The following is an 18,964-nucleotide window of genomic DNA, read 5'->3' as shown; positions in this document are numbered from 1 at the left end:
CCTCAAACAATTGTTTAGCCTTCTCACAAATTATAGCTTCACTAATGTTACCACCTGCCATTTCTTTCTCCTTTATCCACACTAAGAGTAAATTTTCCATCTCTTCAATCACATTACACCTTGCTTTGCTAAGTCTAAAGATTCCCTTAGCCACTTGCACAGTTTTTAACTCCTCTTTATTCTTCAAAATCGTACATATAGTCGATTTAGCCATCCCATATTCATCACTAAGTTTCGCAATGCTTCTTCCATTCTCACGTTTCTTTATAATTTCTTTCTTAGTTTCAAGGGTTATTAGCTTTCTCACTCGCTTTGGACGACTCATTGTTACAATTGTACACTTGTATAACAAAATATTTATACAAATAACTCTATTTCCACATCAAAAGACGAAATTTCAACAATAACAGTGGTGCACTGGCTACACAATGAGACAAAGATGGCGCCTGACGCTCTTGTTGTGGGTCGCGGTACAACAATATTCATGCGCCAGGCGAAATAGTCCGGTATTCATCCGCGTTCGTTGTAGGAGTTGCGTTCGTTATAGCATTCTCAATTTTATAGGTAAAACCGTTCGTTATAGGAATATTCGTAGTAGGATCCGTTTGTTATAGCATACCCCACTGTAAAAGACAAAAACAAAATACGTAGCGTTTTACACCCGCGCTCTCTGTTTACGTCACACACAATCAGTTTGAAACGCGTGGGAAGTTTTGAAGCGTCCTCATTGATTTTTGCTTACTGCTTCTTCAATTTTGTGAATATGGAAAAGAAGAATATCTCCGGGAAGCGTTCTGGTGATCGCATTTCCAGTGGTGATCGTAAAAGAAAGGCTATAACGCTTGAAGAAAAGCTTGATGCTATCAAGCGTTTTGAAATTAAGGAAAGAACATGTGATATTGTGCGTGTAACGGGAATAAAGGAGTCTACTTTACGCACCATTAGAGACAATGCAGCAAAGATTAAAGCAAGCTGCATTGCTGGAAAAACCTTGAGTGCTAGCAAAAGTGTGAGATCACGGCCAAAGGAACTTGAGGAGATGGAATGGCTTCTAAGTGTTTGGATAGAAGAGCAAACGAAAAAGCGATCTGGGACCAAGTTATATTCATATTTTTTCAAGGTAAAGTGTAACATTTACTGTATGATTTCATTAGATGTGATTGTAACACTTATTTAGACTGCTATCCTTTGTGTTAGGCTAACTACTATTTTTTTTTCGATTTTGCGTAATCTGCACCTAACCCTATTTTCTACATAAGCCCTGTTATTTCTATTGCGTGAATTTCTACAACGCGAGGTTTTACAAGAACACAACTATCACATTATAGCAGAACTGACTGTAGTGCATACATATACAACTACTAAGACTGTATTGGTACTCACCGATGGGCGGAGGTGGTAGAGCGAGTGTGTGGTGGGTTGTGAAGTGGAGGAGGAGGGTGGCGAGTCACTGAGACCCGGCGGGTGGCGTCTCCTCCCTTTCAAAATGGTTTAAAACCTCCATTTTCATAGCAAGGCTAATGGTCTTATGTTGCTTCTTCACAACACTAGCATCAGTAGCACTTGATGGGCGCTTGGAAGCCATTTCGAATGGTTACAGTACAGTATTAAGAGCAAAAACACTTAAACACACACGAACGCTGTGGAAGCCTAACAAAGACTGGCGTCGCTTGGGGGCTCTATGACGTTCCTCTCCAAGAGAGTGTAGCGCGGCAAGACGAGAGAGAGTGATGCGCCATAAAAAGTAGTCTGTGACGACGCAAAACGACGTTCTGTTGAGTCATCGAGACGTTAAACGAATTTTTGGTATTTAAAGATTAGAGACGTAGAACCGAAACAACGTTAAGTGGGCCGACGTTAAACGAGGGCTTACTGTATACATATGAAATACCACCCCATACAAAATCACCAAAGTAATAATGCAAAAAATGTCATAAAACCTCATTAATTGTAAGCATCTACAAATTAAAGAAACAATTTATAATAGTGATATCTCCAGTAGCCGGAACAATCGGTGCAGAGCACTTCCGGGAATGAGAGATTTCCAGGTATCGAGACGACTCTCTCAAAGCCGGAAAAGGTCCCTCATCCCTGGAATTTTCCGGGTAACGGAAAAATTTTCTCGGAAGTTCCAGAAATTGCCCATTACATCATCTCTCAAACCCGGAAAAATATCCCCCATCCCCGTAAATTTCCGGAATTTTCCGGGTAACGGAAAATTTTTCTCGGAAGTAACAGAAATTGCCCAATACATCATCTCTGGAATCTTGAAAAATGTCCCCCATCCTCAAAATTTTCTCAGAATTTCTGGAAAATTTTCTTGGTTTTCATCTCTCAAATCCGGAAAAAAATACCCCATCCCCGGAGTTTTCCAGGTACAGTACTCCCTCTTTATCGACGGGGGTTACGTTCTGTAGACGGCCGTCGATAAAGAAACCGTCGATACCGTGATGGTTACGTAATTTTTCTAACTATTATTAGCATATGTTGAATAAATGTACCTTTAAGCATTAATGCGTTTCCTTTACACATAACCTTAAATAATAGTGTATAAATAATAATATAATAAGTGGACAAAAATACTAGCAAACTTACGATTTCATTTATTGAAGTGAACATCGGTCCTTACAGTACCACCAGCAAAAGTTGAAAATCAAAGACTGTTGCCCACGCGGCTTGGCTGATGTCTGTGTTCAGGGAAGGCGGGCCGCGGGTAGACGCTAGTCACGCCACTAGTGCCGCCTAGCGGCGAAAGTACAAACAAGGCCCGCAGAGTTCAAATAAAGCCAAAATAAAAATCCGTCTAAATAATCCGTCGATAATGGAAACCGTCGATAAAAAATCCGTCGATAAAGAGGGAGTACTGTACTGTATTGGGAAAATTTTCTCGGAATTTCCCGGGAAATGTGCCCTTCGTAAAATTGTTCCCAAAGCTGGAATTTTCCGGAAAATTCCGGCTTTGGGAACGATTTTCCGAGAAAATTTCAATTTTGGCTATCAGCGAGTTCCGGGTGTGAGGGACTCCGGCTAATGGAGATTACTGCATTATATATAGAAATGCTCAAAAGTTGTTGCTGCCAGTTTTTTGTGCATTTGGAATAAAAGCATTTTTGTCTGAAACGTTTGTATTTTAGCATTAACAGCTCATTGTGCCAGTGTGCCAAGGTGGCAGACCCATAAAGGTTTGTATTCATGACAAAAAGTATATATATACTGAACATTATATAGATGCGCATGAAACACAGTTTTCCTGGAAAATCGGTGTATAGTTACATTGTTTCAGCGCTGTGCGAACGTTAGTTTGTATGATCGCCAATTCGCATCTTCCGACTGCAGCAGAATTGACTGCAGCAGAATTAACTCGCACACATATGCTGGGCATATGTGTAAATGTATATATGACGACTTACACCGTGATTATACCCTAAGATCATCCACTTCTAACAAAGAGTAGTCTTCATCTATTAGTAAAAGATCGGTCGGCACATCCAGAGTAAACAGTGTGTCATCAGAGTATAATGGGAAAGGCTCTACATGCCATGCATTAATTTGCTTTGCACTAGCATAGTTACGTGGATGAGGAAACCATAGTGCTTGAGGGTTGACTCTTAACAGAAGGATACTGTACTATTCTACCTCTTCGTCCGCAAAAATTGGAGGTAACAGATAACTCGTCTTGGCTATTTGCAAGGCTTCAAGAAGAACTTTCACATACACATGCTGTGCATCCACTCGTCCTAACCATACTTGCAATTAGTTCGTTTTTGTTAATTGATATAGCTTGAGTTGAAGGTTTTGTAGCATGCAAAATGCTTGGAAAAAGAAATAATCATTCCAGTGTAGGCACTGAATTCATGAAATAATAAAAATTTAAATTAATGATTAGACTCAGAAATCTTATCGTGTTAATATCATGTAGAAATGTCAGGAACATTATTATATACGTTTTGCAGAACTTAGTTTTAAACAATAATCATCAGATACGCTAGGTGTATTTGATGTGTTTGCTGTTTGAACGGTTGTGTCTGGGACAACGATGTCTGGGATATCATTATCATTCCTGGGGAATGAATCTGAATGGACCTTTTTAAGTCTGTCCACACGAACAACGTCTGAAGTTTGTGAGTTTGCCTTCAAAATTTTTAATTTGTTGCAAGCTTCTTTAGCAATAATACGGAATGGTCCGTCTATTTCTAGCATGACAAGCTTAGCTTGTTTATGTTGCTTGTATATCATTTCAGCGCGTGACGCTGCTAAATGTTTATGCACTTGGCCATGAATATCCGTGAATACAGTGGTCCCTCGGTTAACGAGATTTCGGCTACAAGTTACCTTCCATAAGATTCTTAACTTCGGTTAACGAGCAATCCCTCGATTAACGAGTTTCTTACGAGCCAACCTGAACATGATTTCGCTTGCATTTGGCGGTCCACCAGCTGTAGTATTAGTCCGCCAATACAGTAATCAGTTCTAGGGCTTAAATTCCATACCATTTTCGCAAATATCAAGAAGTTTATACTATTCAATAATTTTAAAAGTTTAATATTAATTTTTTTTACTCATTTTAACAATTATTGAACATAATTGAAGGTAATGAAACTAGTTTTATGCGTGCCATCCAGCCTCTCAACACACCATACAGGCGTCAGTCTTTGTGTCTTTTCAGTGGAGGTAACATCTTGCTTGAGACTCATCAACTAAATGCTTTTTTTCTGTTTTTGCAAGCAAATTATTGTTCATTTTGAAATTTATTTTACATATTGACAATATATAATGCAGTGCAGTGTTGATTTAAAGAAAATAATCTTGAATTGCACCAAGAGAACTAAAATTTTATGGGTGAAATGGCACCATGGGGTGACTTCTCTTCCACCCCAATGCCTTCTCTTCTCCCTTCTCCACCCCCATTCTAATTCCCATCATCATCATCCAGGAGCCTTCTACACACACACCTCAAAGTAAGTGTACTTTTCTACCTTTTTTGTTGAATTTAGGATATTTTCGGTGAGCTGGAACCAATTACCCAAAAACCCATTGAAACAATGGTTTCGGTTAACGAGCAACCTTCTAGAACGGATTGTGCTCGTTAACCGAGGGACCACTGTACGTTGATTTGCCTGGTAGCGAAATTGTCCACATTAAGACTGGGCATGGCTTGTCTGTAAGTGCGTCATACGGTAGATGTTTGTCCATGCCGTAAACAATATAATTGGGTGATTTGCCTGTAGAGCTGTTGATCGACCCATTAATAGATGCGGCGACTTGGGGTAACCAGTCTTCCCATGCATAGTGCATTTGAGTAGCTATTGGATGAAGAATCTCTAGAATTTTGCGATTGGTTCTTTCAACAAGGACATTAGCCTGTGGATGATAGGCTGCAATAAAAATTTGTTGTAGATTTCGTATTGTCGACATATTTAAGCAACAAGTTGGTTCTTAACTCTAGTCCGCTGTCGGAGAGAAGAACCTTGGGCGTAGTAAAAGGACATATAAGGTGAGTAACTAAAGCATAGGCTGTTTTATCCTTCAATGGGACTAAAATCACAAATCTAGAAAAATGATCCACACACACTAGGATGTACGAGGATCCTTGATGAATCCTCGGAAGTTGTAACAAGTCGATCGCAACTGGGTCAAACGGACGTTCTGGCGTAGGATATTGTTGAATTGGAGCAAGTGCCCTTGTAGCACCCTTATGCTCAGCATATGACAAACACTTAGCAATATGCAATTCTCAGGAATATAGTTTAACTTTACCATCTAATCATGTTAATTTTCATTTTCCAGAAATAGTGCGTTTTGTTGGCCTAAGGACGCCTGACCTATTGCCTTGCATTTTGACATATGAGGCCAAAGCATAGATTTTGTTTAAATTTCATACAAACGTACTCCTTTATATACAGGTTAAGGATCTGGGTTAAAAATATAAAAAAATTTTTAATTAGTGTCAAATATAATAAGGAAGGATAGCCAAGGCAGACTTGCCTCTTCTTATCCATTACTGTACTCCAGTGCCGGATTTAGACCTGTGGATGCCCATGGGCAGCCTCTTTGTGGAGGCCCCCCTCATTATAACTACCCAAGAGGGTGGTGTGGCGAGTGAAGCGAGCCTAAACATCTGGGAGTTCCGGGGGGCGCTGTAAGCCCTCCGGGAAAATTTTGAAATTTGAACACTTCTTTGGGGAATTTTGAAGCCATATGCAGTTATATTGAGGAAATCAGAACATTGAGAAATTTTTAATTAACTGTATATTTATTGATAGTGTACAAATTCCCAACACACACAGACACACAAAAGTGAGACATGACTGGAGTCATTCATGTGGTTTCAAGTCGACCAGCCCTGATATAGCTACTACCGCACATGTCAAAAATTTTCAAGAGACTTCACAGAAAAGAATATACAGTCATGCGCCGGTTAACGTCCAACCGAACAACGTCCAATCGCATATACATCCGTGCCCCCCCCCCCCAAGAAAAAAACCACTTCCGTAATGCCTGCTGGACCACCACTCCACGACCCCTTGACGGAGACACGATGATCCTTCCCATACTGGCCAGATATTATGTGTTAAAGGAATTTCCTTCCTTAGGCTTTCGTGAGCATTTGCCTTCAGGTGTAATGTTAACCTACATCTATTGAGGATAAAATCTTTCACCTACAAATTGACAATAACACATTTGCTGTAATCAGACATATCTAGTTGCCTCAACAATTGCAACTCCAGTTGCAATTGGGGTTGCAATATCAAATTCTGTGTCATTACCAAGTAATAACGAAGTCTCTGGTGCACTGCACTCTAAGATTAAGAGAAAACGGACTCAGGCGTCCTGAAGCGAGAGAAAACGGACTCCTATGATGGGGGACACAAGCACTCACACGTGTCACTCATACTGACAGACTTGACACTCACTTACTTGACAAGTTTTACCAACCATTAGTTGTGTACGTTATCAAGTGAATTTAGTCAATATTGTACAGTACAAGTACACTGCAATACAGTGGTCCCTCGGTTAACAATGGAACAAACCTGTACTGTACATGTACTAAATGATTACGGTACTTAAATTGTTATGTCTATTGCAAATATAAATTGTTTATACTGTACAGGTATTCAAATAAATTACTATCTTACAAGAATCCCAGCAATGTAAGTTATATTCACCCAGGTCGTTTGGGTGGCAAATTATGAGAAGAGCTTAGTCACTCTTAAGTAATGATAAATAAACACGCAGGCCTTCAGCGCCAACTGTCAAATCTTATCTCAAATAAATAAACAAACACCAGACACTCTGTCACCTCACCTCCCCCCCCCCTCTTTCCTCGCTTGCTGGCTACCTCCCTCCTTGTGTTCCCAGACAAAAGATTGGTGATAACTTTATGCTTTAAAGTGTTTATTATATATAATATCTCAGACTAAAGTTAGGAGATTATAATTTGCATTGCTGGAATCCTTGCAAGACAGCCATTAATTTGAATATAAACGTCATATATTTTGCTCAAGATATAAAAATTGTAGTACATTAGTATACAATACTGTAGTACATTTTATAATATAAAGTTTTTAAACTGTATTTTTGGGTAGTTTTACATAAATTTCTTCATTTATTTTCATCCATTTACATGCACACACCATACTAAAAGAAACGTAAAAGAAATAAATGACCTTAGTGCAAAGCTGGAGTGTACATGTACTAATTTGATTACAGTACTAAAACTGTTAAATCTAGTGCAAATTATAGCATGTTTATATTCAAATTAATCAGTATGTTACAAGAATCCCAGCAATGTAAATTATATTCACCTAGGTCATTTCACTGGCTTTTTATAAGAGAGAAGCTTAGTCACTTAAGAACTGATAAATATACACACGTTAGACCTGGGCCAGTGCCAACTATCAAACGTACTACCTCCCCTCAAGCCCCATCGCTCGCTTGCTCCCTCCCTCCCTCTCCCCCATCTGCCCAGCGTAGCTGGAATCCTTGTAAAACAGTGAATAATTTTAATATAAACGTCATTTATTTTGCACAATAGATAAAGATTAATCACCTGTATCACATTACAGGAGTGATTTAAGAGTACAGTGAACCCTCACTTTACGCGGTCAATTGAACCCACGGCGGCCCGCGTAAGGTGAGAAACGCGTAAAGTGAACAACATATCATATGGGATCAATTGAAATAGAGACCGGGCCGACCCCCAAACTCCACTTTTTCAGACACAATACCTACGTTGTAGTAAAAATAGCTTCTTAATTTTATGATGGTATGCTCACACATTTAATAATTAAGAGAAATATCAATAATATTAGGTTTTTTAACACTTACATTAGTAGAAAAGATGGCTGGGCACACGGGGATGGGAGGTTGGTTTTGAGGCAGAGGGCAGATTATTGGCCCTCACCAGTATCACTTGCATCATTTGTATCACTATCCACCACAGAGGCTTGCAGGGCCTCTTTGTCAAACCCCTCAAAGTCCATATAGGTCCATATCCTCACTATAATTATCACTGACTTGGGCCGGCTGTGGTGGGTGGCGGGTGAAGAACTCGGTAATGTTTTGATGACTGGGCGACCTTGTGCGCACCGTGCTCGCGCCGCTCTCCGCGTAAAAGGGTACACACACCGCGGAAAGTGAGCATTCCGTGTTCGGCAGGGTACCGCGTAAACGTGGAAACGCGTAAAGTGAGGGTTGACTGTATAAGTGTATATGTACGTATATAGTATTCCACATATACGTAAGTATAAATACAAAGTTTTTGTGATGACCGGACAACGTCCATTTCGGTTAACGTCACGTTTCCAAGAACGTATCTAGGACGTTAACCGGCGCATGACTGTATCATTAGTTATTACAGAGAGATGATTCTTTGCATTATTAATCAGATAAACCTCTACTCAAATAATGGTTCTGTCCAAGAATGCATGTATAGGTTTCTTTAAGTCCAAGGTCAGATAGATTTAGAATAAGTATTAACTCAACTATAAATAAAATTTAAGTTTTGCATCCAATAAATAAAATATTGTAATATGTGGATGCCCCCAGATTGTGGAGGCCCCTGGGCAGCTGCCCATTTTGCCCACTCCTGAATCCAGCCCTGCTGTACTCTATCCTTTTACCCAGACAAATCAAATTTACAGTATTAATAGTTGTTGAAGCACATAAACAAACAACTCTACAGTGGGTATGGCAAAAATCTTGGCCTATTCTATATCAGGAAATTATATTTGATCCCTAAGTGAAGACAAGCTGGTGAGACATATTTTAAGGAATGTCATTTATGTCGACGATATGAGTTGAATCCAGTGTCTTATCCAGGTCTTCATGATTTACCCCAGGGGAGAATCAGGAAGAGTGCTCCATATGAGGTTACTGGAATAGATAATATGGGAGATTTGATCATTACTGGTGATCCAGGGCCACCCGAGAAAGTCTACATTTGTTTAATCAGTTGTTTTCATCCAGAAATAGTTGAGAAATTAAGCTCTGAAACATTTTTACAAATTTTTCATTGGTCCAATGTTTGGCTTGGTCTTTCACTGCCCCTAGAGCTCCTTGGCAAAATGGGTTCACTGAAAGAATGATAGGCAACGTAAAACATTGTTTAAGGAAAACATTGCATAATACTGTGCTAAATTGACAATGGAAGAATTAAGAGCAGTCATTGTTGATATAGAATCTAGGCTCAATAACAGACCCTTAACCTACTTGAATGATTCTGCATTGGATATAGGAGACACTGACACCCTCTCACTTGATACATGGCAGAAAAATAGATCCTGTCCCATGTACCAAGGTACGAGAGGAGATAGATGATCCTACTGTGGAACAATCAGGCCAACGTTTATGACAAAAGTATCATTTCCTAAACAGTGCATTAATAGGCTGGGATTGTCATTGAAGTTCTGAATATTTATTGAGTTTGAAAGAAAGATTCTATGGTGCCCAACTAGCCAACAGTAAGCTGTCATTAAAACTGGAAGTTATTGTTCTCTTGTGGACAGAACAACCTTGTTCCCAAAGACCCTTGGCAAAAACCATATCTATACACCCAGATGAGGAAGGAATACTAGGAATAGTAAAGGTCCCAAGAATCCCGAGGAAATTCCTCAGGGGATGTCAGGAAGTGTGCATCGTGTGAGAACTGCAGATCTGAGATGCCTAATCTTTGTGTGATTAAATATGACATTAAAGTATTGTCAATAAATACAATCTTTACAGGGCAGTGTTAAGTTACTTTATGTTTTGTAAGTACTTTATGTTTTGTAAGATAACTCCAGCATACTGTACAGTACTGTTTACTGAATTTCTGTGGCTATTTTGATCATTGCTGTTTGATCTTTTGCTATGTCAAATATATGAAGAGTAAATAATTTCCTTACTGTTTGTATATTTTATTAGTTCTGTTCAACTTTATATGCTGGAAGTGGCAATTATTACACTGTAGAGAGAAATTCATCATAGTAGTCCCACTTTATGCAATATAAAAAAATTGTGTAGGAACTGATTGCATTTTTCTCTTTTGTGTGCAGGAGTTTATGTGAGGAAAGTATTGAGAGAATCTTAGATGGTAACAACTTCAACCTTCAACAAGCATCTCAGGAAATATTAAATGTAAGTGTTCTCTGATTTTTATAGGATTTGTTGTCTACTGGGTATTGATTTAATTTATAATTTCCATCACTTGTCAGCTTACTAGCCATTTGGGTGGTCAGTCTGTTGTTTGTTACGACCTTCATTGTACAGTTCTGGTACAGGAGGAGACTGGAATGCCTAGAGAAAGTAAGTGCTGTTTGGTAGGGTCCCACTGGATGACACCCCTCTCACATCTGACTCAGGATCCCAAACCTGTGACAATGTTGGTGAGAAGCGAGTGCTCTACTGTTGCAACCTACGTATCTACCTATCTACATTGTCTTGCTTTTTAAATATAATGTCTTCATAACTATAAGGGTTACAGTTACTGTAAATTGAAGATATGATGATGAAGGGCAGTTATGGATATACACAACAACATTTATGGTATACTGTACCCTGTACAGTAATATATTAAGATCTGAAATCAAAATGGAAGGTTTTCCCAGGTATGTACAGAACTGTATAGTAGAGATATATAATTTTAAACCAGTTAATAAACTCCCTGAATCAAAGTCTTTAATTTGATTGTCTGGAAAGAGGAATTTCAATCCACAGTGAGTTTAGATGATGGTGAATATTATTAACCTCCCACAGACTGACCTGAAGGATGTAGGCGCTCCTTGCATCCCAGATGACTTGCTGAAGGGTAAGAAGAACTCGGTGAGTCTCACATCACAATTATTAGGGTGGTTGAATTCTACAGTACTTGTTAGACTATAAGACTATGAAATCGAGAATACAAGATTTTATGACTGAAGTACTGTACTGTATAGTACAGTACAACATCGATTTAAAGCGCTTCAATTTCAGATTATTGATTTAAAGCTACACCCACAATTAAGGACAATGTTTTAATTTAAAGCGAATCTTTCCTATTTTGTGCGAGTCAATCTGGCGCATCATATTTTAAAATTCGCGCCTAATGTTTCTCTGGGCACGCTACACTGTCCTAAGGGCAAAGCTGTACTGTACATGTGCTCAAAATAATGTACTAAATGATTACTAAAATTTTTGTCTAGGGCAAACTATTGTATGATTATACAGTCGATCCTCGTTAATTCGGACCCCTTTAATCCGGATTTCGGATAATTCGGACAAAATCTGAACGAACTTTTTTTTTTTTTTTTTTAAGATTTGTAGGAATATTACCTACGCGGACCTTAAGCTAAAATGCTGGTCCACCCACTGCTGGGATAAAACACCAGCGTCTTTTTGGTCAAATGTAACATCACCACTAGTGTGGGGGGGATGCAACTTTTAGCTTCAGACATGAAAAATATTTACCATTTACTGCCAGTAAACAATGGAAACGTAATATTTGTACCAATTAGTAATGAAAAGTTGTGCAGTTCCTTCAGCAAATGAAGCTCACCAACTTACAATAGGCTAAATTACCTTACAACGTGTTTTCAGTAGTCTATGTTGAAGTTCTTAGCACAGGCTAACTTATCATATCATATACGGTATCACAGTTCTCATTGATCTACAAAAAATACCGGTAATAAAAACCTTTTTGATATTTCACACTTAATATAATACCCGGTAATCTACTTCAACCTCCTATTGTTTACAACGACACATGACGCACCACCAGCTGTTGAGTATCAGCTACACGGTACACGTGGTTTTCGAATCGTTTTCAGTTAAAAAACTGTTACATCACATGTATATTTTACCTTAACTGTGCCTGAATGAATATATTCTAGGAAATAAATAGTAGTTTTGCTGAAACGTGATGTATTTTAATGTAAAATAGGATAAAATACATGACGAAAACAAAAAATTTTACCTAACCTTCCGATGTTCTAGAGAAGTTACTCATTTTTTTAATAGTTTTTGGTTAAGATACTGTTATATTACAATGGTATTCTATTCATACTGTGCTTGATATAATGCATTCACGGAAATGTAATATTTTTGCTGAAATGACGTAGGTATTAGTGGAAAGTGGGATAAAATCGTGACGAAAACAATGACTTTGAAATGTAATGCAATATTAACCCCTAAATCGGTTAATTCGGACAATTGGCTAAAACGGACACCCTTCCCCTCCCTATTAGTCCAAATTAACGAGGGTCGACTGTAGTATTCAAATTAATCACTATCTTATAAGAATTCCAGCAATGTAAATTATATTCTCCCTGGTCACTTCTGTGACATTTTATAAACAAAAACTCAATCTAAAGGACATAAATAAACAAATAAATACTTCACTAGACCTTCTGTGCCAACTGTCAAACATGTCACTGTCACTTCCCCTCCCTCCCTCCCTCCCTCCCAGCCAGGGTTTGGTGGTTATAGGCTTTCAGTTTTTATCTTATATAATATCACAGACTAAAGTTAGGAGAATATAATTTGCATTGCTAGAATCCTTGCAAGACAGTGAATAATTTGAATATAAACGACATATATTTTGCACAAGAGATAAAATTTTAGCCCTTTGTAATAAGTTTCTTAATTAAAACTAAAATTTGTATGTCTAATGCAAACTATAGCATGTTTATATTCAAATTGATCACTATCTTAAAAGAATTCCAGCAATGTAAATTATATTCTTCCCGTCACTTCTGTGACATTTTATAAGCAAAAAACAAAAACTCAATCTAAAGGACATAAATGAACAAATAAATACAGTAGGCTCTCATATTTGGACACCTATTTAGACTGTAAAATCCTCGCAAAATTTAAATAGTCCAAATTTAAATACAACTTCCTATGGAGAAAATTAATTTGAGTCTGGTACTTTCGATGTTTGGCTAAATTTTGCCTTATTTACCCTACTCTTTTGGCGAATTACTACCTGTAATAAAGCAACATCCTAATAAACCAACAAAAATAACACATAAAGTTAAATAAAAACTAAAAACAACACAGATAAAGTTCTTATGTTCTACAGCTTCAGCTAGAGTTGAACCTGATGGCTTGGCAACTTAGTCATACGAGTAAAAACACACACAACAACATTGGCTGTCCTTATGTTTTCAACTTGACCACCACTGGTGGGTAGAATTTTTGTTTTAAATTCAGAAACATTAATTAAAATATATATGAACAGTAAATAAGTGTTGCTTTCATATTCTTATGTAGAGTAATGACAATATGTTTTCACATGTGCGCACTTACATACGCGATCTCACTTTTTTTCTTTACCATTAATGGTTAGTTACTTTTATTGTTCCATTAAATAACATTACTTAAAACAACCATATTAATTTTTTTGCATTAATTTTACTACAGCTACAACCAGGGTCTTCTTTTCTTCAGTTTTATATGTAGAACCAGTCTGTCACTGGTTTTGTAAACATTAACGAAAACAATGCCGTCTCGTCTCCTCGTGCGTTTTAATATTCTACGTATTATTAATGAATTACAGTGGTCCCTCGGTTAACGAGATTTCAGTTAACGAGTCACCTTCCATAAGATTCTTAATTTCGGTTAACGAGCAATCCCTCGATTAACGAGTTTCTTACGAGCCGACCTCCACATATTTTAGCTTGCATTTGGCGGTCCACCAGCTGTAGTATTAGTCCGCCAATACAGTAATCAGTTCTAAGGCTTAAATTCCTTACCCCTTTTACTAAATATCAAGAAGTTTATACTATTCAATAATTTTAAAAGTTTAATATTAAATTTTTTAGTCATTTTAACAATTATTGAACATAATTGAAGGTAGGGTCACTAGTTTGTGGCACGCCATCCAGCCTGCCACACAGCATACAGGCATCAGTCTTTGTGTCTTTTCAGTGGAGGTAACATCTTGCTTGAGACTCTCTTCAACTAGATGCTTTTTTTCTGTGTTTCCAAGCAAATTATTGGTCATTTTGAAATTTATATTACATATTGACAATATATAATGCAGTGTAGTGTTGATTTAAAGAAAATAACCTTGAATTACACCAAGAGAACTAAAATTTTATGGGTGAAATGGCGCCATGGGGTGACTTCTCTTCCACCCCAATGCCTTCTCTTCTCCCTTCTCCTCCACCCCCATTCTAATTCCCATCATCATCATCATCCAGGAGCCTTCTACATACACACCTCAAAATAAGTGTACTTTTCTACCTTTTTTGTTGAATTTAGGCAATTTTTGGTGAGCTGGAACCAATTTTCCCAAAAACCCATTGAAACAATGGTTTCAGTTAACGAATTTTTCGGTTAACGAGCAACATTCTAGAACGGTTTGTGCTCGTTAACCGAGGGACCACTGTACACACATAAACATTAATTCAATCAAAAAGACATTCAGTCATAAACAATAATGAATCTTTTGTACATAAGAGAAATCAAAATTTGAAATTTAGTAGTAGTGTTTTCTTTTGTGTCCAAATAAAAAGCGTCGAATTAAAAACTCGTGAAATTTGAGAACCTACTGTACTTCACTAGACCTTCAGCGCCAACTGTCAAACATGTCACTGTCACCTCCCTCCTCCCCCCCCCCCCATCTTCCCAGCCAGGGTTGGGTGGTTATAAGCTTACAGTTTTTATCTTATATAATATCACAGACTAAAGTTAGGAGAATATAATTTGCATTGCTAGAATCCTTGCAAGACAGCGATTAATTTGAATATAAATGTCATATATTTTGCACAAGAGATAAAAATTTTATCCCTCTGTAATTAAATTAATTAGAACATGTCAGTTCAGTGACATTTTATAAGAGAAAAACTTAAAGTCACTCTTAAGGACAGATAAATAAATAAGCACTAGACCTTAGCATCAACTGTCAAACATATCACCTCACCTCCCTCCCACCCAAATCTTCACATTAACTGATCGCTAGTAAACAGACCATTTTGCATCCCGTTATTTTAGCTGTGTTGATTTATGAGTGTATGCTTTAACATAATACTACAAAAAACAATGTTTTGTTTGTTCTAGGATATGGGCTGAGGTGCATCTGGGTAAACTCTTAGTCATTTTAGTATTTTTTTCTCTCAAGTATCAAACTAAATTATTCCATTGAAACAACACTTCGATTTAGTGCGAATTCGGTTTAAAGCGACCTCTCTTGGAACGTATCTCATGTTATATCGACATTCTACTGTACACTTACTGTATTAATTTTATAGATCTGTACTGTACTTATCTAATAGTAAAAACAGAGTACTAAACACTTTTATGTATTTGTGTGTACTGTGTGAGTGTTGAATGATCAGCCACAGTATCTTTTTGAAAAACTCTCCTATTTCATGTAAAGTTGATGTGCATGAACTGTATGAGAGTTTGTGATATACTACAGGCAAACCCCGTTATTCATAGCCTCGGTATTCGTAACCCTGTTTATCTGCAATCAATTTATTGTTACCCATTTCCACTATTTGCAATGGTTGCCCCGTTTATTCACAAATTCTTACGAGCAAAAATTTTGAACCGTGCTCCTCAACCGTAGGACAGCGTGTGTACGTATTCCTCCGCCATACACTCCTGCTCGCCTCAGTCTCACACGTGCTGGTGTGTGTTTTGTGTGATCTCGCAGTTGTGTTTTGTGTGATCTCGCAATGCCTAAGCAACCAGTTATTAAAACTCCCAGCAATGTTGCTAAGAGATTACATGTGGCAGTTACGTTGGACGTGAAATTGGATATCGTAAAAAGACATGAACACGGAGAAGGAACGTCGGTGATTGGGCACGTGCATGGCTTGGATCCTTCTATGGTGCATTCTATAGTTAAAAGCGCCGACAAGATCAAGAAGATGGCCGGGTCTGCAACGCCTCTGACGGCTACGAAGGTGACGAGGTTCCGTGATGTCTACGTTTAAAACTTACCTCACACACCTACGCACATAAACATTCAAACACTCACACACTCAAACATGTAAAGTACCCCTGTATACTGTACTGTACTTGTAAACATATACGCCTAATAAACTCAAAGTGTTTTTTATTGATGTTTATTTGATATTATGCCCTTGTTTCTTTATACATTTTATGTTCTAAATGTATTGAGTAAAACAAGTGTTAAAATCTGACGGCTGTGACCATCACGATGCCTGTATCCCCCTATTTACATTATTTCTTATGGGAGAAATTGCTCCGCTATTCGCAATTTCGATATTCGCAACGAGTTTCATGCCCGTAACCTTTGCGATAAGTGAGGCAGCCCTGTATTTTTCAAGTTATAGTCATCATTGTCATTGTTAAGTCTTATGTCCAATTTTTTGCTGGTTAGCTTCATTATATTCTGACATCACATACAGGTACATGTATCCTCGATAATCGTGGGGGTTAGGTTCTAGAAAACTACCTTGATAAGCAAAACTGTACATACCGAAACACATAACATATAGGAAAAATTAATTTAATCCCGCGACCCCATAGATGCATTCCCTAACTGACCAAAATATACCACCAAAAATGTGTAGATACACTGAAAGGTATACCGTATATCTCGGCTTACAAGGCGACGGGGTGTATATGATGACCCCAGAAATGTCCATTTAAAAAGTAGCTTTTGAGCCCTATTCGCTGTATAAGACCGGTACCCCAAATGTGACACTTAGCATTGGGAGCTTACTGACCCAGTAGTTCTTTACCAACCATCCCATTGACCAGTGCTGTTTACACATCCTTGGTTTTTTAAAATAAGTCCAATTCACTTCAAGTAATGGCATCAAATGTTACCGGTTGGTGTAGTGTAATCATACTGTAATATATTAATATATTAAACACACTGCAAGTATTTTCTTTAATTTATAAGCTTGCTTCACGAGAGACAATCGGTGGTGGGACTGTTCCCACTGTTTACACCAGCTACAGTATTCTAATTCATTAGTGTTTCATTAGGATTGGAGTGAAAAAGATTACTGTACATACTTACTACATACATTTATTACACAAATATATATATATATTGTATCAAGATATATATATATTAGGGTGGTCCAAAACTATATGGTAAAAAATATAAGTAGTAATATATTGCCTCCACAAGCCTTAAAATTGTCCATTTGGTTCATAGATAAGGTCTGTAAAATTTTATCCATATTCATTAACATTTAGAGGTCAATCCATTTTGCATATTATACTTGTAGTGTAGGACTGAATTTTCTTGTCCGCATGATACAGTCTTAATATACACAACACATTATATTGGGTATATTTCAATGTATATAGCCTAGTTGCCTATTTGGAAAGGGCAAAGAGTCAAGTATTGAGTCATAGGGACTGACAATGACAGGTTGAAACAGGAAACACAGACAAGGGTTACCATTAATCAGATGAAGTTACTTATTTCATTTATATCTCATCAGTTCTACAATTATTTCATTATCAATCTAAATAGTATATTATGCTGAATAAAGACAATGTGTTTATAATGTGTTTATCTAGCCCCGAAAAATCCTTATTACGTACTAAATGGAAAAAAAGAGGACATTGGATTGACCTCTAAATATGCTTTAAATGATCCAATTTTTTTCTGGGATGCATTTTGTACCTAATGGACAAAAATAAACCTTGTGGAGAAAACGTATACAAATATGTGATATTTTGGACCACCCTAATATATATATATATATATACACCTAACGCGTTTCACTTAACGCGTTTTGACATACGCGGTGCCTTGCCAGCTGAACTTTCACTTAACGCGGATTTTTTTTCCACATATATGCGGTGAGTGTCCGAGACGCTATTTTTAGATTTGCCCCACCCGCCACCCTGCCTGACTGCCTGTTTTAGCTCATAAAATTCATACAAATTACCAGGCCAGAATATAATTTACATTGCTGGAATTCTTATAATTTGGTGATCATTTTGAATATAAACATCATATATTTTGCTTTAAACTTACAATTTTTAGATAAAAATTTTTCTCTAGGTAACTATGGTATCTTTTGTGCAAAATATATGACATTTATATTCAAAATATTCCTGGTCTTACAAGGAATCCAGCAATGTCAATTATATTATCCTAACTTTAGTTTGAGGTATTATTTATTAAAATTTAGTGGTTATCCCACACATCTCCTTGGGACGGTTGGTGGGGGGGAGGGAGGGACCGACCGACCATCTGTTACCCTGTGAAGAATTATTATTTTTTTTTATTAACTGAAGATATTTGTTTTAGCTCATAAAATTCATACAAATTACCCGGTCAGAATATAATTTACATTGCTGGAATTTATAATTTGGTGATCATTTTGAATATAAACATCATAGATTTTGCTTTAAACTTACAATTTTTAGATAAAAATTTTTCTCAAGGTAACTATGGTATCTTTTGTGCAAAATATATGACATTTATATTCAAAATATTCCTGGTCTTACAAGGAATCCAGCAATGTCAATTATATTATCCTAACTTTAATCTGAGGTATTATTT

General features: G+C 37.3%; 1 protein-coding gene across 1 annotated transcript in view; it reads left to right on the top strand.

The window, feature by feature from the left end:
- Positions 1-9,645: 9,645 nt before the first annotated feature.
- The window catches only part of LOC121870495 (protein qua-1-like), a 113,860-nt gene continuing 104,541 nt past the window's right edge, over positions 9,646-18,964 (top strand). Inside the window, exons 1-4 of the mRNA XM_042372330.1 lie at positions 9,646-9,799; positions 10,008-10,129; positions 10,504-10,617; positions 11,236-11,301. Coding sequence (XP_042228264.1) covers positions 9,646-9,799; positions 10,008-10,129; positions 10,504-10,617; positions 11,236-11,301 — 456 coding nt within the window. The remainder of the gene's footprint in view (positions 9,800-10,007; positions 10,130-10,503; positions 10,618-11,235; positions 11,302-18,964) is intronic.

This window comes from Homarus americanus, unplaced genomic scaffold (assembly GCF_018991925.1).
Source record: "Homarus americanus isolate GMGI-L3 unplaced genomic scaffold, GMGI_Hamer_2.0 scaffold32583, whole genome shotgun sequence".
NCBI classification, from domain to species: domain Eukaryota; kingdom Metazoa; phylum Arthropoda; class Malacostraca; order Decapoda; family Nephropidae; genus Homarus; species Homarus americanus.
Note: the sequence above shows the minus strand (reverse complement) of the source record. Positions and strands in the feature narration are given on the sequence as shown.